At 29.7% G+C, this 21,409-nt stretch overlaps 1 protein-coding gene across 2 annotated transcripts in view; it reads left to right on the plus strand.

The window, feature by feature from the left end:
• Positions 1 to 21,409, plus strand: part of LOC142327370 (very long chain fatty acid elongase 4-like) — a 195,398-nt gene that overhangs the window by 153,558 nt on the left and 20,431 nt on the right. For both annotated transcript variants that reach the window (XM_075370360.1, XM_075370359.1), the window contains exon 4: positions 6,718 to 6,804. In XM_075370360.1, coding sequence (XP_075226475.1) covers positions 6,718 to 6,804 — 87 coding nt within the window. The remainder of the gene's footprint in view (positions 1 to 6,717; positions 6,805 to 21,409) is intronic.

Here is a 21,409-nt window from a genome sequence, read left to right on the forward strand (position 1 = left end):
TTTTCTACTTATCGACTTTACCTTTCGTTTTATATATTGGTGTACCATCTTTGTTTAACACATTATTAGATTTTAATTTACCCCACAATTTTACTTAACTTTCCTGTATGCTCCATCTATTTTACCAATGTTCATTTCTCTTTCCACTTCTGAACACTTTTCTTTAATCCACTCTTCTTTCGCCAGTTTGCACTTCCTGTTTATAGCATTTCTTAATTGCCGATAGTTCCTTTTACTTTCTTCATCACTAGTATTCTTATATTTTCTACGGTCATCCATCAGCTGCAATATATCGTCTGAAACCCAAGTTTTTCTACCAGTTCTCTTTATTCCGCCTAAGTTTGCTTCTGCTGATTTGAGAATTTCCTTTTTAACATTCTCCTATTCTTCTTCTACATTTTCTACCTTATCTTTTTTACTCAGACCTCTTGCGATGTCCTCCTCAAAAATCTTCTTTACCTCCTCTTCCTCAAGCTTCTCTAAATTCCACCGATTCATCTGACACCTTTTCTTCAGGTTTTTAAACCCCAATCTACATTTCATTATCACCAAATTATGGTCGCTATCAATGTCTGCTCCAGGGTAAGTTTTGCAGTCAACGAGTTGATTTCTAAATCTTTGCTTAACCATGATATAATCTATCTGATACCTTGCAGTATCGCCTTGCTTTTTCCAAGTGTATATTCTTCTATTATGATTTTTAAATTGGGTGTTGGCTTATTTAAAGTACGCTTGAGAAACAAATTAAAATGTTCAGTGGAAAAAATTTGGCTCCGTTTTGGTATTTTTAATAGTTTATTTATCGGAGTAATTAATTACTTCAATAAGTCGGTTTAATTTTGTGTTGCATTATTCAATAAGACTAAAAAACTGATAGCTTGCTAAAAAAAAATTTATATATTAGTAATGTGATGCCTCTTTGACCGGTGGAATCGAAAAATCAGGCTAAAGCAGGATAGCCAAATATTTTATTCCAATTTCAATTTTTTGGTCTACGGGTTTTCGAGATGAGGCAAAAACTGCTTGGAAATAATGTTGAATATCTCCAGCCTAAAACCGATTGACTTAAAATTTTGAGTTTTACAAATACTTAATATATATTTTCAATTCATACACACGTTAAAAATTATAAATAGGTGAAAATTACCCTTCCTCCTATTTTCATTTATTTAAAAAAAAATATATATATATATATTTTTTCTTTTAACCTCCGAGACCACCGTTAGGTATTGCTTCAGAGGATGAAATGAATGATTTGTAGCGTGTTAAAATGCCATGCCTGACCGAGATTCAATTTCGGGACCTCCGGATTATAGGCCGAGGCGTTACCACTCGCGCTACGGAGGCCGGCAATTTCATCAAATAAAACATTTTTAAATGATTATCGAAGAATTTGTGTTAACCAGTTTAGAGAAATTAATCGAAATATAAGCCAACACACGTACTAGTATACACCTGAAAACTTCTACGACTTTTATACGTTTTTTGAACTCAGAGGTTCGGGAAATTTCGACACTCGAAATTACCAAAAAAAATAAAAACAAAAAATTAGGATCGATTTACATACTTTCTCTTTATACCTACAGTCTCTATGTAGCAGCAATGGAAATATATTTGAAAAAGTAAACGTATTTACTTTAGTATTTTAATTTTTTTTTTTCCAAAAAATTCAGTAGTGTAATAATTTATGTAATAAAATAGAAAGTTATTGGGGAATAAAATAAGATTACAATCGATATTTTACTTGATTATGAAATATGTTATTAAAGTTATCCATCGATAATTATGCTATGCGTCAAGTGTGGACAAATAACATGGTATGAATTCCACTTTAATCCGTTATCTAATGTTGCCCCTAACATTTTGAGGATATTAACTTGTTTTACTCATCAAAATTTGTATACTAATTTTATGCTAACTAATCATGTAAATTTTTAAATTTCCATTTTAAGTTTAAGAATGATTAATTATAATTTTATTGCAAAATCTTTAATATAAAAATTTTATTTCTTGGGTATTCCAGGTGAAATTTATCATTTAAATGAAAATAAAAAATATTTATTTAATCAAATTTTAAAATAATTGAGAACACAATTAAAGCAATTCTTTAACATACATTATTCATACTTGATTTGTTTTGATTAAGAAATATTGCACATGTATAAATCAGGAAAAAAGGAAATTACATAAATGTAATTAAATAAGATACTATGAAATATAAAGTTAAATATGATAAATAACTAGTTGTGATAATTATTGCTGTTGTAGTAATCATTAATTTGGCCTTGTACTATAATTTCCGGCATAAAGGATATTTATTTAAATATTTAACATAATTATATTAATGTAATATTAGGTAATGCACTAGTCTTTGATTGATATTGATGGTTATTTCCATTTGTACTTCCATTTTACTTCCACTTTTAATTTTTTACTAGTCAAGCAATTTATTTCATATTACAACACCGATTAGAACATTTAAAAGGTCATAAGATTAATCAAGAAAAATGCTATGAACAAAAAAAAATTTTAATATTATGTTTGGCCATGGATTTCATTTTGTATTTAAATTTAAAAAAAAAAAACATACACACTATTATTACGTCTTAATAAGTTTATTATAAAATTTCTATTTTACTTTTGTAAAATATTAAAACATTTATTCTTAATGAACTAGGATTTCATTCACTTTTTCGCAACTTTTAAGATACATATTTATTCAGTTAAAGAGTATACTTAAAAAAAAATGAACCAAAACAAAAAAACTGTCGCATTAAGTGCGTCGGAAGAGAGGATTTCCGATTTTAGTTAAGAAAGAAAGGCTGCTGCACTGCTATAATGATTTCTGAAAAAAAAAAAATTTTGCTTCGATTTTTTAAGTAGCTTTCTAGCTTTCGGTTTTTTTATTCCACGTTTTTTTTTTGGTGCTTGTTTGTTTACCTGAGCCGCCTCAGGAATCAAGTATTACTCAGCCCATGGGAGTCTCCTTGCGAATCTAATGAGCCTCCCTCTTACCGGCAGTATGTCCAGCATGGCAGGTAAGCTCACCGGTTCCGGATCTTTTCTTTATTTTCTTCTTGCCTCTGCCTCTAAACGCTAAGGCCAAGGACACTGAGCTCGGTTATGCCGTTCCCGGGCCCTGTCCTAGCAGCCGAGTCTCAGTCGTTATGTTTTTTCCTGAAAGTAACTCTTTCCACTTCTTGTAATCAACTTCCTTTGCTCGTATAACCTCAGCCACGAATCTCTTTATTGTCAGCCATTCCTCTTTACCTCTCAGCATATACTTTGTTTAGTTTCAGAGGTAATCTCTTGTAAGTTATATCTTTCTTTCAGATCCTCTCAACGTGGACATTAAAAAAAATGTGTGGCAGGGAGCGTCCCCTTGACCGCAGTACACACAATTTTACTGCTTGACCGCAGTACACACAGGTTTAAAAGAAGGGAGCTGCCTTCTTCTACACATGTGTAAGTATACACCAAATCCTCCGTAACCGGAGAGGAATTGAGACAGGTAGTACCCACGTCGCTGTGTTTCACCCAAGCCACGGTCCAATCTCAGGAATAAGCTTCTTTGTCCACGCCCCAGTTGTAGCGGCATTCCATTGCCGCTACAACTCTTGCCATTCTTGTAGTAAAAGATTAGCGGAATATTTCCTGTCCTTGTAGATTCGTTTCATTTGGGTAACCCGTAACTGGATCGGCGGTCCTCCCGCCAGGACTTCCCCCGCATCCACCGATACCGTTCGGTACGCCGTCACGATCCTTAAATTCATTTGTCTCTGTTATGATGTCATCATCTTCACATTCCTCTTTCTGTTTAGTATTAAAAGCAGGCAATGTAGTGTTACTGGATACAATACTAAAGAAGTCGCTGCTATCATCAATAGCTTTTTTTTACTGCTCTGGATTCCCACTTGACGCCCATCAGTTTACTCAGAACGTTGACGATCTGCTCCGCTTTACTGCATACTTCTGTAAGATGTGGGTTGTACAGTTCATTTTGATCGAACCATACCCCGAAAAATTTCAAAAAGTGCCTTGTCTTAGCCTAACCCCATCGACCGTACGCGAATTCTTCTAATTTTACGACGGCTTGCCACACCTACGAGTTGCGTTTTTTGTGGAGCGAGTCGTAGCCCCGTTGTCGCCAACCACATGCTTATCTGTATTATGGCCCAATTAGCCTTTTCCTCCACTTTATCTTCTGTGGAACCATCAACAGGCATCGCCAAATCGTCGGCGTACGAAATGAGTGTCACCCCCTCCGAGAACCCCAACCTCAAGACCCCGTCAAAAACCAGGTTTCACAAGAGAGGGCTTATCAGAAATCCTTGCGGGAACCCCCCCCATACATTCGGAAACTTATTTCTCCTCCTTCTACTGGTGTCAGCAGCTCTCTATCCTTTAGGTACTTATTGAGGCTCTTATGAATGAACTTATATTCCTCCTCCGCATTTCTTCCAAGACGTGTCTCCACGGAATGCTACTGAAGGCATTGCAGATATCCATGTTATGTTATTATCATATATTATTTTGTAACACTACGAGGCACTGTATTGTTCCAATAAATAATATAAATGGTTTTGGAGTCGTGGTCACAATTTTGTGATTCTATCATTTCTCTCTTTTTCTGTTTACCCTCCGGAATCACTGTATTTTATTTCAGAGAATGAATGAGGATGATATGTATGAATGTAAATGAAGTGTAGTCTTGTACAATCTCAGGTCGACTATCCCTGAGATGTGGGGCTAATTGAAACCCAATCACCAAAAATCGCCGGTATCCACGATCTAGTATTCAAATCCATGTAAAAATAATTGTCTTTACTACGATTTGAACTTTAGAACTCTCGATTTCGAAATCAGCTGATTTTCGATGACGAGTTAACCACTTGACCAGCCCGGTGGGAATGATGTTATAATTAAAAAAAAAAAGAGAGAAAAAAAAGAGAGAAAAAAAAAATTGCAACTTAGATTAAAAGCTCGTTATTAGGAATAATTATAAAATTTTATAAAATAAGGGATGCGTCTTTTACATTTATAAAAAGCGAAGAAAAAGACTACTTTTACACCTTTTTTTTTAATTGCATGTATACAATGTTAAATCTTCGCAATAACAACCACACATATAGAAAAATTTTAATAATGGTTTTCAAAATTTAAAACGTGCATTTTACTCTTCACGTGCGTTTTGTAATGGAATTTATTTGTAGTTCCATAATCGTAACCAATTTTAAATACACGATTAGTAAAAAAAAAAAAAAAATATGCTAAAACGTAGAGTATTTGTATAATCTCAAATTTCAAATCGTTTTGTCGATTACTTTGGTGATGTTAAGTATTTTAAGAAAGATATTGATACTCAATCCTGATATAGCGTATCAAAATGATTTTTTCTCTTTTCAGGAGTCTCTGTTACTTAATTTCAGTATGTTAAATGGCCACCTTCCACCTATGATTTTCTGATATCATTTTCAAATTTTATCAATGTAATGGATTGTTATTGTAATTTTATTTATTTGACAATTACAAATAAAAAACGTCACAGTAATTACATCAGAAGAACGAATTTCGGTTTTAGTTAACCATGAAAACGTACCCAAAAACCCAGTTTTTGACCCCTTACTCCGGTTCTTATAAACCACTTCGCTTTAAAATGAATAGGATTTTATTTCTATTAAGTTTACATCATCCTACCTATCTCTTTAAAAATACGCCCAGAACGAAAAAAGCTAAAAACATACCCAAAAACCCCGTATTTTGGCTCTAACTTAGGTTCTAGTGAGACGATTCACTTGAAAATCAATAGAGTTCTATTATCAACAGATTTACATCACCCCTACCAAGTTTCGTCTAAATCGGTTTAGATTTACGTCCGGTAGAGAAGACGAAAAAATCTTATACATATATTTGTATATAAACATGGCCGAACGCAGTAGTGATTTCCAAATTCTTTGGGAATCTGCCAAAAATGATATGTCTTAAGTATCATAAACTACGCCACAAGTGAATGCAATAGTGTTTCAATTTTTTTTTAACTGTAAACATATGATATATAAATTGAATATTGATACTTCTTAAATTATTTATATTTTAGTATAATTCACTAATCAACTGCTTACTCTACAACGCAAAATACCTATCTTTAATTCTTATAAACTAAAGGTCAATCTATACACAATGTCTAACACACAATATTCCTTACATATATAATTACAAACATTCTTAAATACCTTCAATAAGGATGATATCTTTCATTCGAAGGTTTCGATACGGGTTTTTCAGCTTTAAAATTTGATAGGCATTCGTTTTACGATATTATTTAAAAAATACTTATTTAATAATACATGGTTGAATTTATTGAATATTTAAAGTACATTTTTATAATTCAATTAATGTTATTTATCAGAATTACTTTTTGTCCAGTATGATAGATGAATAATTCGTAATTAGGTTTTAATCATAAATTTGAATATTAATTTAAATGAATATTTTTTTTACAATAAATTTAAGTATATTTTTAAAATAAATAATTAATATTTACTATAATCATTTAAAAAAAAATTATAATTATAGTAAAATCTAATTATAAATGTGTATAAATTACGTTCATCTTTATATTTCGTACCATTATTTTATTTTATTTTACTTGTTATTTTATGTTTTAGAATAGTTCTTAAATACTTTTATTAAAAAAATGATTTTTTTGTGTTACAGTTCTTTTTCAACACGGAAGGAATTAAGTATCTATTTAATCATTCTTGTCAACCGGCCGATTCTAAAACAAATTTCTTACGAATTGATGTAAGTAATTTTTTTAATATTAGAATTTATATTTATTCTTTAATAAATTGTGATATAAAATGCTATTTAAATATAAAGTGAAAACAAAAAATAATAAATTTAAATAGATTCATCCGTAAGTTTTTCTTTTGGAACTTAAAAAAAAAGTAGTTTTAATTTTATAACAATTTGAGTATCCTGAGTGAAATGTTCTTCAGGCCAGCCTAAACATTGATCTACTTTATTTACAAATCCATTAAAAGGTTATTCATACTTTATAAGAGTATATAATGAAGCTCCATACGATATTTATTTTAGAAATAAAATAAATTCTTTTCTTGAAAACTAGGAAATACTTTTGTTTTTATTAATTTAAATTTAAAGAGATTAAAGAACTGATAATACAGTCTATTTTATTTAAAGATCTTCTGCATTTTTTTTTCATATATTCTTATAATCACTGAACTAGTGTTCTTTAAATTTTCTAACTTTTTTTATGATAATAAAAATTTCCTCTCTAATTCTTATCATCAATTCTTTTGTGTATTGCATAGTACTAAAAATTAGCATCTGAGAATTCAGATTCTTGATAATCTAAAATTTATTTATATTAAATTACTTAAGAATCATCAAATGCTAGGATTTTTCTTAGCATATTTCCTGTCACCATAGCTTTAGAGATATGATGCAAAAAAAAGTATGAAAATCAGTCAAAAAATGGAGTATGGGGTTTGTGCATTTCTCAAATTATCATAAACCATGGACTCCATAAAAAGAAAAAAAGGTGGGGTTAATATTCGTACATATGTACATGTATTGGGGTGTTTGGAGCTTAAACACTTTTGATTGGATAAACCGATTTTGATATAATTTTATACAAAGAGTAATTTATATAGGGCCATTTATTGGTAACATTTTGGGATCAATATTTTGAGAGAAAAGTGGGAGATTTTGGGGATCAATCTTTGCAAAACTTGGCAAAAATAACCCCACCTTATATTAAGCTCAAAACATGCGTGTTTGCTTATCTTACAATTAAAAAAAATTGCCCTATAATTCTCCCTTCTCCAAAAAAGTTTTAAAACTATCTTTTATTTATTGCATGTATTAACTGATTTATTATTTTTTTTTGTTTTCCTCGGAATAATCGGAGTGAAAGTAACCCAAAAACATACTTTGGGGCAGGGAAGTCGATTAAAATTTAAAAATATAGATTTCTATTTTTTTTTTTAATTCTTGGTTTATTTTAAATTTTAGTATTATTACAATAAAATTTCAACATAATTTATCCCCATCCACCAACAAAAAATTGTAGGTAACGTTTTATTGGTCGTACATTTTCAGTAGAATTTTTTTTAGCTTCTACCATTTAACATAGTAAACAAATCAAAAAAAAATTCTTGTGGGGTGATTATACGGCAACAGAAAAAAGAAAATACACCAAAAATTAAATTGATATCTTCGTTTGTTAGCGAGAAATAAAAAAATAGCAGCTGGGTAAACACAATTAAAAATCCATTTTAATCCTTCTAACTCAAAACTCAAAAACTCAACAAAAAATCTAGAAATTGGTTTTTAGATATTTATATGAAAATTACCATGCTAAAAATCCATTTGATATCTAAATTTGTTACCAATAAAATTAAAAAAAAAAAGTAAATTTCATTGTTACTTTATTTTTACTCTTTAAATTCGGTATTTCAATACATCCTTTAATATAATAATCTAGAAAAAAATGGAAATAATATATAATAATCCAGAAATGGTGGGCGAAGAAATAATGAATAATTTTAATACCATGACCTTCAAGGGAGTGCTACAGCCTCGGTCGATAGCTTAAAACCTTTTTCTAAGATGACTGGAATATCCTACAAATTTGATAGTAATCGTTCGGTTGGTTCTCGCATGATGCGATAACAAACAAACAAACTTTACATATATATACAATTTCCGAATAACCGTTATCTGTTAGATCGAGATTGTACCTGATGCATGCAAAAGTTAGTATTCAATTTACTAACAAATATTCCGTTTGAATTTTTAAAATCGGACGATTATTTGCAGAGATATTATAAGAGCACCCCACTGCATGTCCCAAAACAGCGCCCCAGGGGTAGTCTGTCTGTTACCAATTAATGGTAGTGATTGATATAGCTTCCCACGAGGTGCTCGCACACCTCCCCACTTTAGCCTCACACGCAGTTTCCACGGGATACCCATTATAATTAAACAGAAATCTTTTAAATTAATTTAATATTATTTTATTTAACGTAAATTTAAATCTATTATTTTTGTAATATTATTCATTCGATTGATTTGAATCATTCAGCTCGAACCCAGCTCACACAGTGGTAGAGATTCACAGTTCACAGTTCATTTTTTCAATTCATTAGGGTTTGGGTTTCAACCGGCAAATCTCCACTACTACATACATAGTTTTTTCGAGATTTTCCGATATGAAATAAAAGCCTTCTCAGTTATTCCAAGAAAAATGGGTAAAATTTGGTTGCGATTGGTCGAGTAGTTTTTTGTTTATTCCGAAAAAACAAAAACCCTCTCCTATTTATATAATAGTCTAAATAAATTATTTTTTTAATCTAATAGTGCGATTCTTGTTTCTCTGTGTACTGCGAGATAATTAATCACTCCATTACGGCACCATACAGGTGCCAGAACATCAAACAAGTATAAAAATATTCATACGATTAGATGAAATTTTATTTAAAATTTAGTTCATCGCTTTAATATTATTATTTAATTTTTAGTACATTTTACAAATAATTTAGCTTGAACGTTCATTAAATTTTTAGTTGATTTAGAAGTGACTCGAAAAGCTTTTTTTTTTTTTTTTTATTAAATTCGTTTATTTAAAATCAGCTTGTATATTGAAGCTGACCCATGACGAATACATAAGTAATTAATATGAATAAAAATATAATAAAATTGATAACTCTGAAATAATTCGATAATACTTGATAGTGTTCAAGAATATAGTTAAATATTTTAACACCATTAATCAAGTCGGATACGTAAATAGAACAGCAATATATAACATTAACTTTTTATTAAAACCTATTTTGTTTTAAAACTAGCTTTATTGTATTATTTTTGTTTTATTGTTTATCCTTTTGGGTTTTTTCCAGACCCAGATAAGATCAATTAAATGAAATTTCACAAAATTCATACAATGTAATTTATAGTCATGAATCAATATTTTCCATCATTGAAAAGATTAATACCCGTAGTTGCCGAATATGTGGTAGCAAAAACTCTCATGAAACTTTACAGCATATTTGTGGTAGCCCTAAGGTCAATGTTTTTTGTGCCCCATGCAAACAAAAACTGTACGGCCCGTTCTTCTTCCAGGAGGCAACCGTAAATGGTATCGTTTATGCTTCATTATTTTCTAATTCCTCAGATGATCATGATAATGATGGATGCAATTTCTATCAGCAAGATGGGGCATCACCTTATTACCACCTAGAAGTCCGAGGTTTTCTTGATACTCGATTCCCAGGTCGGTGATTGGTAGTTCCAATTGCATGGCCACTTCACTCCTCATATTTGACCCTGCTAAAATTTTTCTTGGGAGGTTTTATTAAAGATAGGATTATACCTTTGCCTGCTGATCTTGTTGAGCTAAGGCTTCTGGGTAATGCTGCAGCTGCAGACGTAACGCCCGACTTGCTGGCTACAGTCCGGAAAATAATTACTTCAGCTGCGATGTACGTCGCATTACAAATGAAAGCCATATCGAACCAAAGCGAATGTTGGGTGGAAATCTTGATATGTTTTTCTATGAAATGAGAACTCAACCGAATCTGTAAGTTATTTAAATAAAGCTTTATATATTTTGAAGTTGTGAAATCCTTTTTGAATCACCAGTATTATAGAAAATTATATGTAATAGAACTATAATTTTTTTTTGTTAAACAATTTTGAAGCGAGTTATTAAATATTACATTTGTTCGGAAAAATATTATTAGCGTTGGGTATTATAAAATAAAAATTGTATATTAGCGATAATAAAATTTATGAATATTCTAATATTTTAAATTGACAAGTTACTGCATAATTTTAATAATAAATGAAAAAAAAATTATAATATTGAAACGATGGTTTGGAAATGTATCAAAAAAATAAATAAAATAATTTTATTCGGCAAGATAAAAAAACTTACTGCTTTTATTTATCTTAAACAAATAATATAATTCTAAGTAGTTATTTAAAAAATGCTACAAGAAGGCATAATGACCAACTGTTAATGTTATCACACATTTCTTTTACTCTATTATTTTTCACTATTTCTTTCTACAATTGATTTTTTTTCTTCGTATTACTTAGTATAATATATAATGTACTTAATATATTTTATTTCTTAAATCTTTTCAAGAAAAGCGGATTTCTGTGTAAGCAATACTCACATTTTGCGGCTCTATTCCACAATAGGAAATATACAGTGATGGTAAATAAAAGAGTATAAAACTGAGAATAAAAGAATATAAGTTACATTATAATGGGATAAAATATTTTTAAAAAAACTGATTTATAAAATGTCTTGAGTTCAGTTCATATAATCTAAAGAATAAATTGCGTTTAATACGAATTAAATAGGGATATTTCATTATTATTCCGTGAAAAATTATTGTAAGAACAGAATTTCTTCAATACTTAAAAAAAAAGTGAATATTTGTTTACTTTTTCCGTTCAATAATACATATAAACACAACTAAAACGTGACAAAGTCAACCGCTTATCTAAACGAGGAATGCTTACTTACGTTGTGCTAGAGAGAGTTTGTTTTAGAGTGGCACGGAGCCACTCTAAAACAAAGTACAAATAATCTAATAGATTATTTATATCTTATCGGCTGTTATGCACAACAGATTATTAAAAAAAATCCCAGTAAATAAAATAAATATTTTTATCATTCATGTAAGATATTTTACATTTTTACTTTATTATACTGATAAAATGGAATATGGTCAAATTTTAATCAAATATTCGTTAATGTAACATTACTTTATCTTTTACACTGTCATTAATTAATATTACTTTATACGTAATAAAACGTAATAAAATTTCTAAATTCAAAAATAGAATAAGTACATTTCAAATATAGGTAATAAATAATTAAACTAGAATTTACTGAATAGTACTGAAAGAATTTCATATACAAAAATATCCTATTATCTATTTGTTGTAAGAAGACTATTGATGTCAGAATTTCATATAGCAGTTCTTCCAGCAGCTGGGTTTGTCAGCTGGCTTTGTTACGTATATATAGAGCAAAGCTACCATAACGCAACTGCTCTTTGTGTATACAAAGCCTTCGTATAAGTACTCTTAAAGTTCATCTCAGAAGGTTATATAAAACATCAAAACAAAATCGATTGAAACTAGATTATATTTCATTGCGACCCATCGTATTCAGCCGATCTCAATCATATCACACGTCTATAACTTAAGGTATGAGAGAAACATTGTATATCATAAAACGGTGTGGTAATTTTGTTACATATAAAAAATTCCAAGTTTGATCAAACTAAGAAATTAAAACACCGTTCTGGATAAAAGATTGAGGCACTCACTAATCATTATGCTTCAGAAGTCAGTGAAGTATTGCACGTTCAATAGTACAATGAAATTTGTTTACATCGTTTATTTGTTTTATCCTTAGAGAATTATATTTACATTTTTTTGATCAATCTAACTTCTTTTATAAGATCTTTTCCCGCCCTAAAAAAAATTAAAAACGTCAATTGAACTTACTTATTCTTATTATGAAAATTACTCTTCTAACATTTATAAAATGTATAAAAAAACTGCAAAAGAAAAACCAGAAAAAAGAGAAGTTTAAAATCTCTCATTAAGTCATATTTAGGTTTGCTTGAGAGATATTATTTAAAGTCGCAAGACCAGTGATCAAATATCAGTATTTATATAGGACTTACCTTTAACTTGATTTAATTGAATCTATTAATACTACTATACTTCGGTATTCAATCGCAGTTTTAGATTTACTAAAGTGCGTTACGGTTGATTTCCTAACAAAAAAAATCCCTTTCGGTACGTCGCAAGGCGGAGATAGATTTCACCGGTGCTAAGTAGGGGATAAAAAAGATCTCCACCTTAAAGTTAAAGAAATTTCAAATTTACTCAATACGACAATGGTTGCATGTGAAATAAGTTTCACATTTTAGCATACGATAAGCCCCATCTTCCTACAATTCCAGCAATATTTTGGCCATCCCTTGCCGTAAGGGTTGGTCATATCAAAAATTATTTCAGACAAAGGTTTTCGCTAATATACTTGTTCTACTGAGGTTTTTTATCAAAACTTTTATTAAGTTTCATTAAAAGTTTAATTTTTTTTACTTTAAAACATTATAATTATCTTTCTTCCCTTGTAAAAAATTAATTTTTTATTTTTATACTTTTTAATGCGTTATTAAATCAAGGATTATTACATTGTGAGTTAGTGTTTTGCAGTAAGGCGATCATTTTTTTTTTCATCAAGACAAATAGCCTACGAAAACTAGTTAGCGATCTTAGGTGAATCAGTGTCAATTAGTGAATCAGCCAGTTAAATTGTAATCTCGAATGGGTGACACCTGAAACCGCTGTCCCGTACATGTTGAAGGCTTTAAGGGAATGGCTAAACATGGAGAAGCTGATTGCAGACATGCCAAAGAGGTAGGAAAAGGATTATAGAGAATAGGAAACAGACTGAAGCCCGGGTGGAAGACGTGGGGAAGAGGATAGCCCCTGCTGAGCTGCCGTCGTTCGTGCTTGCACGGGTGGGCGCCAGTGAGGAGGCTAGGAAACTCCCAACCCCGGGTCAAAAAAAAGGAAAATCGGAGAATAAACTGAGTCCCGGCGGATGGGGCGGAGTCCCGGGAATGACATAGCTGGGCCCGGTTACCCCGCCTCTGAAATTAGAGGCAGGCAAATTAAAATAAGAAGATCCAAAACCGGCGGGCCAATCTGCCCTGCCGGACCTACTGCCGGCAAACGGGGAGGCCCGTTAGAGTTACAAGAACACGTCCCTAGACTGAGCCATGCTTGACTGCAGATCCGGTCCAGGAGTGTAAGGGGAAAAAAAGAAAAAAAAAGGTGAATCAGTGATTACTTTTGCATATTTATTACAAACACTTAGATCTTTTAATCTTTAAACTCAACCAATAACAACCAAAAAGGAGTGGAATAATTTTTTAAAATAATATAATCTAAAAATGTATGTTATGTATCTATAATTTACATATATATTATTTTATTACCACTTGTGCAATTTTATAACATTCATATAACGACGTGTAAGCTTTTAAATTTTTATATTGGTGTATTTTGTATACCATTTTTGCTTTAACTTTTCTCATAAAATAATACAATACAATCAAAATTAATAAAGCCTTATAAGAAATACCTTCTTTCTAATTCGTACGGATCAGATTTCTCTCTCTCTCTCTCTCTCTCTCTCTATATATATATATATATATATATATATATATATATGTAAATACATAAACACACATAAGCGCGCGGGGGGGGGGCTTATGTGTGTGTGTCTAATTTTAGATGAACGTAATTATATTGAGAACATTTAGTTTTCAATATAGTTCCATTTATGAATGTAATCCATAAAATGAACCTTTATTGGGTTTATTGTATTTAATATTATTATACAGTCTACAAATTAAAAAAAAAAATAATTCTTTTTACAATCAAAATTAAGGAACTGAAAGAAAAAGTTGTCATTAATTTAAAACAAAAATGCAAATTGTTATCTCGTTCAAATCGCATTGAATTTCTGTTAAAAGAAAATTAAATGTTCTAAAAATATAAATTATTTAATTTACATGAAGCTCAATTTTGAAAATTAAAAATTTTCCCTCCTTTTATTTAGTTTTCTCCTTCTTATTTAATTAAACAACTAATTGAGATTCGTTTTATATTAAATAACTTCTATTCATACATTAGGAAATTTTTTTTTACGTTCTAACAGCGGTAGATTACGAACTTTACCACCATTTAAAGTATTTCACTAATTACATTTTATTCATTTTCTTTAAAAGGGTGTTATATTAAAAGTAATTACACATCCGACATTTGGGTTAAATTAATTTGAAAATAAATTGTTCATTATTTATCATTTTTATATAGTAAACAAAGAATTATCTTTTATAAGTATATTTTTATGTAAGCACAGGTGTGTTTTGAAATTTTAATGAGTTTGTCGAGAGAAATATTAATATACGTATATATTTAATAATAGATTTAAAAGGTGAAAAGAACTGTAATTTCTCACCGCAGTTTTACAAATGTCCAACGAACTCTTTAAAACTTTATAAAGAATAAAAATTAATTTTTTATTTATCTGTAATATATGTATATTCTTTATACTTATATTTTTAGTTTTTATAGTGTCTTTACATTTATATATATATTCCTTCTTATTTCTTAATACTTTCTTAATAATGTAACTTATATTGTGACAATATATGGTTTATTGGCAGACTGTATGTTATATTCAATGTAATTACACGGAAAAATGCAAGAAAATTAGTTGAATATTTATTTAAAACAAATGTCCGAATTTCGAAGAGCCTTATCTTTCAGCAGTAGTGTTTTTAAACAGTTTCTCTGGGAATTTATTGTTTTTTTCAGTACAAATAATTTTAATTATAACGGATACGTAAGCTCCTAAATAAGGTACACTCCAAATTTCGTCAACATCAGAGGTGAGTCCGTAACTGTATATAACTACCACTCACAGTTAAAATTAAGTCAAAATCTACGTATTTACCAGTTTTAAGATGACAGAAAGATTTTAGGAATATATAAATATTTTATTGTCATCGATTAACTCCAAAGATCATATCAGGAATTTTTATTTGTGCTAATTCCATAAATAAAAAAGGAAAAAAATGCCACATTATTTTCCAGGATGAATCAAATAATAATAGGAATAGATATAGGAATAACAATAATTAACTATGTGGAGATACTAAATAAATAAACTTACTACAACTAAAATAAAAATTCAGAAAACGTTGATGAAAATTGTTTGAGCGTGTTATTTAAGTAACATGTTAAAGCGAAATGCAGAAATTTCAGGTGTTTCATATTAATATTATTTAAAAACTTATTGACAGAGTAATATTATATTTTTTAAAAGACAAACTTTTAATTTAATTTTAAATAAACTAGTAGGAACATCTTTTAAACAACTGCAACTCAAGTTCCACATCTTTCTAGTACTCAGAAATATTGTGCTCAATAGTTAAAGGAAAATATTTCTGCTTACTTGATTTGATAGAAGAGAAAATTATAATTATTATTTTAGAAGAACAGGCAATTGGTTTTAGTAAGTACAATTTTTTATCACTTGATCCTTGATTTTTAATTAAGACACGATTATTAAATGTAGTTTGATTTAAATTCCACGTTGATCGATTATATTAAGCAATTATGATTTAAATTAGATAATTAACTCTAAATTTAAAGTTAAGAAATAAATATATTAGATGATTTAAAAACAACCTTTAAAGGAATAAAGTCGTAGTTCGTAGTCATCCCAGTAATGTCATTTAAAAATTTATTATAAAGACAGGTTGGAAAGTAAATTTGATGAAGAGAATGTGATATTTACTTTCGGGGTTACAAGAGCCAACAAGATGAGAAATTATGAAGTGATAAAGGATTAGGGAAAAGTTCCTAGAGATAAACAAGTGAAACCGTGTTGAAGTGGTGAGAATACACTGGGTTGAATAACGTGTTAGAAAATAAAAAAATTACTCATTTGTATGTTACTTTCAGGAACAGGAGTAAAATAAAGAAAAAAAAAACAGATAATTGAGTGGTACTAACGAAAGACTTCAAAAAAAAAGAAAGGATAAAGGAAATCTTTACCAAGAGAAAGCTTGTTAGGAAAACTAAAATAGAAAAACTTAATTAGTTAAGCTAATAAGCAAATGAAAAAGAAGTGTTTGTCAAAGTTAAAAAATAAATTAACTTTTATCTCCTTCTTTGTTAAAATTTAGGTACAATCTCACGGTCTATAAACATAACCGAAATTATAATTGTATATTCAGTAAAGGATTTTAGGGTCAACAACTGATGAAGTCTCAACTTCAATTTATCCACAACAACATTTTTATTTTAAATCATCCACTGTCAAGTATGCAAAACGTAAAATTATGTTTGTCTTATTAATGCAAGAACTTTTTAAATATAGAGGCTCAATTTTTTTTCTCCGATTTAATTTATCTCTAATGTATTTAAATACAAATGTAAAAACTAGCAAACAATTTAGTATACAGTCAACAAAATTTCTAAATTAATGTCAGAAAAGTCCAATAATTATCAGAAAAATGGGTTCTCCTAAGAGCCGTAAAATATATAATTTTAAAAGTAACACGAACTTATTATTTATAAAAGCATGACACTGAAAAGCTGTCATAGAATTTTTCAGGACATCATTTTTCAATACACTTTTTTTTAGTATTATAATTCATAGTACATTGAGCAAAAGACTGTTAAGTTATTTTGATATATGGTTTATTTTCAAATCATACAAAATAGCTGGATCGATTTTTATGGAACATATAGAGAAAAAATTACACAGAGAATTTTTTTCAAAAGTATCTTGATTGCCGACATATGTTTAAAATTTGTCGACTTGAACGTCCTGTCATTATGAATGTGTTCACCGTTATCGGATAACGGCGGACGACCACTGTTATACTATATTACGTTACATAAACAAATCTACAAGGCGAAGAAGTTTTAGTTTTATTAAGATTATAACATAAAATTTTTAAGTACCTGATGATGAAATTTTATTCTGAAAATAAAATAAAGTAAAACATATATATATATGTTCAAAGCGTTTTCAGAATAAAATTCCATCATCAGGAACTATTTATATATATAAAAGAATTGTTGGTTAGCGGTTAGCGGGTTTTTTAATTGTATAACTTTTAACTACAAACGTAATCTTTTTTTTGAATTTCAGGAATTTCCATTTCTTTTTTTTTTTCTTTAATAGTTATAATTAAAAAATCAAGAAAACCCTGAGTAAATTAGCATGTTTTATAGAAGAGTTCCAAAAAAAATTATACTAATCAATACCGATTATTATGCAAAGGTCATTAAATTCTCGAACTGAACAGAAAACACAATATTTTTTAAATTATTTTCTCTTTTTCAACGTAGTCATGTTACAATTCAATTCAGTTTTTCATATAGATCGAAAACTTACCAACTAATTAAATACCCTCAGTATAACACGATTTGTCAAACTCTGCAAAATAAGCGGTTAACACAGCTTTTACATCACCATCTGAAGTGAATCATGTTCCAGCAAGTAATTTCCTTGAATTCAACAAATTTCAGTATCGCACGCAACGTATTCTTAAATCCGGCGAATGCAGAAGCACTTTGAATCGTAGTTTCTGAATTTTGTAACAACCCGAGTATGTTGGCGATTTACCGTTCTGAAAGAGCTCTTTCTTTTTGGCTGGACGTGGACGTTTAACCTGAAAGGACCATTCAGTCGGTTCAGTAGTAAAGCGTAATACTCTCCAGTGATGTTCCTGCTTTTTTCAGGTATTCTACGATCACCACACTATGAGAATTCCAAAAACCGTAATTGTATCTATTCCTGCAGGTGGAACCGCTTTCGCTTTCTATAGCACATTTTTGCCTTCTCCTATCCACTGTTTGGTCTCTAGATCATAATTGTGAATCCATATTTCTTCTACTGTTATAAAACGTAGAAGAAACTCAACGAATTCAGAACAGTAAATTATTTCATACCTAAAATATCGTGTAAAATACAGTATTATATAGAATCGGTTTATTGAAATGCTCAGTTTCAGCAAGTTCGTGTAACTTCGGTCAGCAATTATTTAGTAGGACTTTAGATTTATTTAGTGGGTTTTAGATTTCGTCATCAAAGAGGTATTTGGGCGTCTCGAGATTTATTAATTTAGAATAGATATAGGATCACATTTAAATTAAGCAGCTTACATTTTTATTCAAAAAACGAAGGGAAAGACGAATCTTAACGTAATCCTGTAAAGTAGAATCTTAACTCTTTTTGTATGTCCGTCGGGATTAAATCTTTTAAAAAAAAGTACTTTATTACAGATAAAATTTCAATTTTTGTCTATTTTTTAGAAAACGTCAAAACTCTGCTTTACTTGTTTAGTATTTTTTGCCATAAGAAAGCTAAATAACGAACGCATCTGAAACTTAGCTGCACACCACCTAAAGGATCATACTTAACAAATATCATAGTCATTTGGTCCTTAATTTTAAGTATCAATAATAAAGAAGATATGATTAGAATAAACAAATTAATACTGTTTTACTGTTTTGATCATCGAAATTACTGAAGAAATTTTCGTTAAACAACGATCAAAAAGTAATTTATTTTCCGAATAGGAAGAAATAAGATTTAATAGTCTTTTTTAACTATTTTAATAAACGAATAAATAAAGAGCTTTTATTATCTTGCGCACGCGCACGTGTGTGTTACACATACTAATAAATGGCGCATTATAGAAGGAAAAAATAAACATCAAGTGATTTTAAAATCTCCTTCGATCGTCCTTCAGAAGTGTGTAAAATATCCATAACTAAGAAAACACAATTAAAACAGAAAGGACTCACCAGAAAAGTTAATTTTGTTTTAAATTACATAAACGATGACTTATAAATTGCTTATATATATGTACAAATAACACAATAAAGTTAAGGCAAAAGACTTCCAACTGAAATGGAAGTAACGTAATGATATAAAATTGAATAAATTATTAAATTTACTTTGGTTTTCCCCTTAACGTTAGTCATTAGAATAAATTTTAATACTGAAAACTGTAAACTACAGAAACGATACGTAGGACGATTTTTAATAACTATAAACTATGTTTTAAAATTTATCATCAAAACTTTTCAATTGCTTTTGTGGCTATTTTCAGTGAACAAAGGAACATACCTGAAAAACATCATTGTCATTTGTTTGCTCATTCTTGCGGTATTTCTTTGCCTGAAAGTGAATTTTTTGAACGCCTTTAGCAGAATTAAAACTATAGAGCTCGTCAAGTAAACATATACACACGCGCGCGCGCGCGTGTACACAGAGATGGAGAGAGAGAGACACGCCAGAAAGATTTAAAATTTTATATATATATATATATATCTTACTTCCAGCCAACGGGTAGGGTGCTTAATGGTGTATTGACTAAGATAATCATACCTTTTTCTATTACTTTGATATACTTTTCAAAAATAACTTTAATTAAAAATAACTTTACTTATCGTAAATAACTTTAATATTAATTTGAAGTAACTTTCAATTATTTTCGTATAAATGTAATCTTTCGTCATTAATATATTTATTTATTCCAGATTTATAGCTGTGATTACTTATTTTTTATGCATTTTAATGTTTTTTTTTTCTTTTCAATTTTTATCCTCCAAATAGCAATCCATTAGAACAAAATTACCGTTTAGTATATGGCTTCACAAGTTAGCCGTATCTTCATAAGACATACTTCATTAGAATTTTCCCGGTTCTTTATGATCTAAGTGGAATAGAGTGTAATAATCCAAATGTTGTATTGTGTTTGTTTTTTTATAATATATTTATTCTTTATTGTAGTTTTTCTAATTTATATTCTGAAAAAAAATTCCTAGAATTTAAAAATTATTTAAAAAAATTTAAAATGCTTCTTAATAACCATAATGTAAAATAAAAAACAATTTTATTTATTTACTTGTCACTGGAATAAATTTTTCTGTGTATCATTATTTATTTTCCCCTGAAGGAGAATAAAATTCTATTAAATATTTTCCGCACCCTTTAAAAATTATATTTTCTGTCATTTTTGTTGCATCAGAATCTTGTTACAAAAAAAACTTAGGGAGTTAATAAAAAAATATTTCTATCAAAAGGTAAGTATTAAAAAATCAAATAACATTCCCATTAAAAATTTATGAAATTATGTTAAATTAGTTTTACTTAAAATTCTTTATATATACGAGGTGCTACCCAAAAGTTTGGGGAATTTGAATTTCGCGCACTAACCATTGCTGCTACGACCTGCTGCCGCTAGATGTGGCTAACAGTACTCTTTGTGAATCAGTGTTCCAACAGCTGTGAAGGTGAGAGGCTGCATTGTTGACTTTCGTGCGGTTGTGTAACGTTGTATTTTACTGCTTCGGCGAAGTTTTAAATGGCAGACTTTAAACAGCAAATAACCTGCATCAAATTTTGCTTCATGCTTAAAAAACGGGTGCAGAAACCCATCGCATGCTTGTGGAAGCATTTGGTGACAATGCTTTGAGTAAAAGTAAAACTTTTTTGTGGTACAAACGATTCAAAGATGGACGAACGACAGTCGATGACGATGAGCTTTCAGGAAGACAATCAACAAGCGCAACAGCGGAAAACATCGCGAAACTGCGAGGGGCTATTGTTACAAATCGTAGACAAACAATCCATGTTGTTTGTGCAATTGTACAAATGTCATATGGGTCCGTGCAACGCATCTTGTCGCACAATTTGAACAAGAGATGACCCAACTTCATCTCCAACATCATAACCGGTGATGAGACG

This window comes from Lycorma delicatula, chromosome 7 (genome assembly GCF_047948215.1).
Source record: "Lycorma delicatula isolate Av1 chromosome 7, ASM4794821v1, whole genome shotgun sequence".
NCBI lineage: Eukaryota > Metazoa > Arthropoda > Insecta > Hemiptera > Fulgoridae > Lycorma > Lycorma delicatula.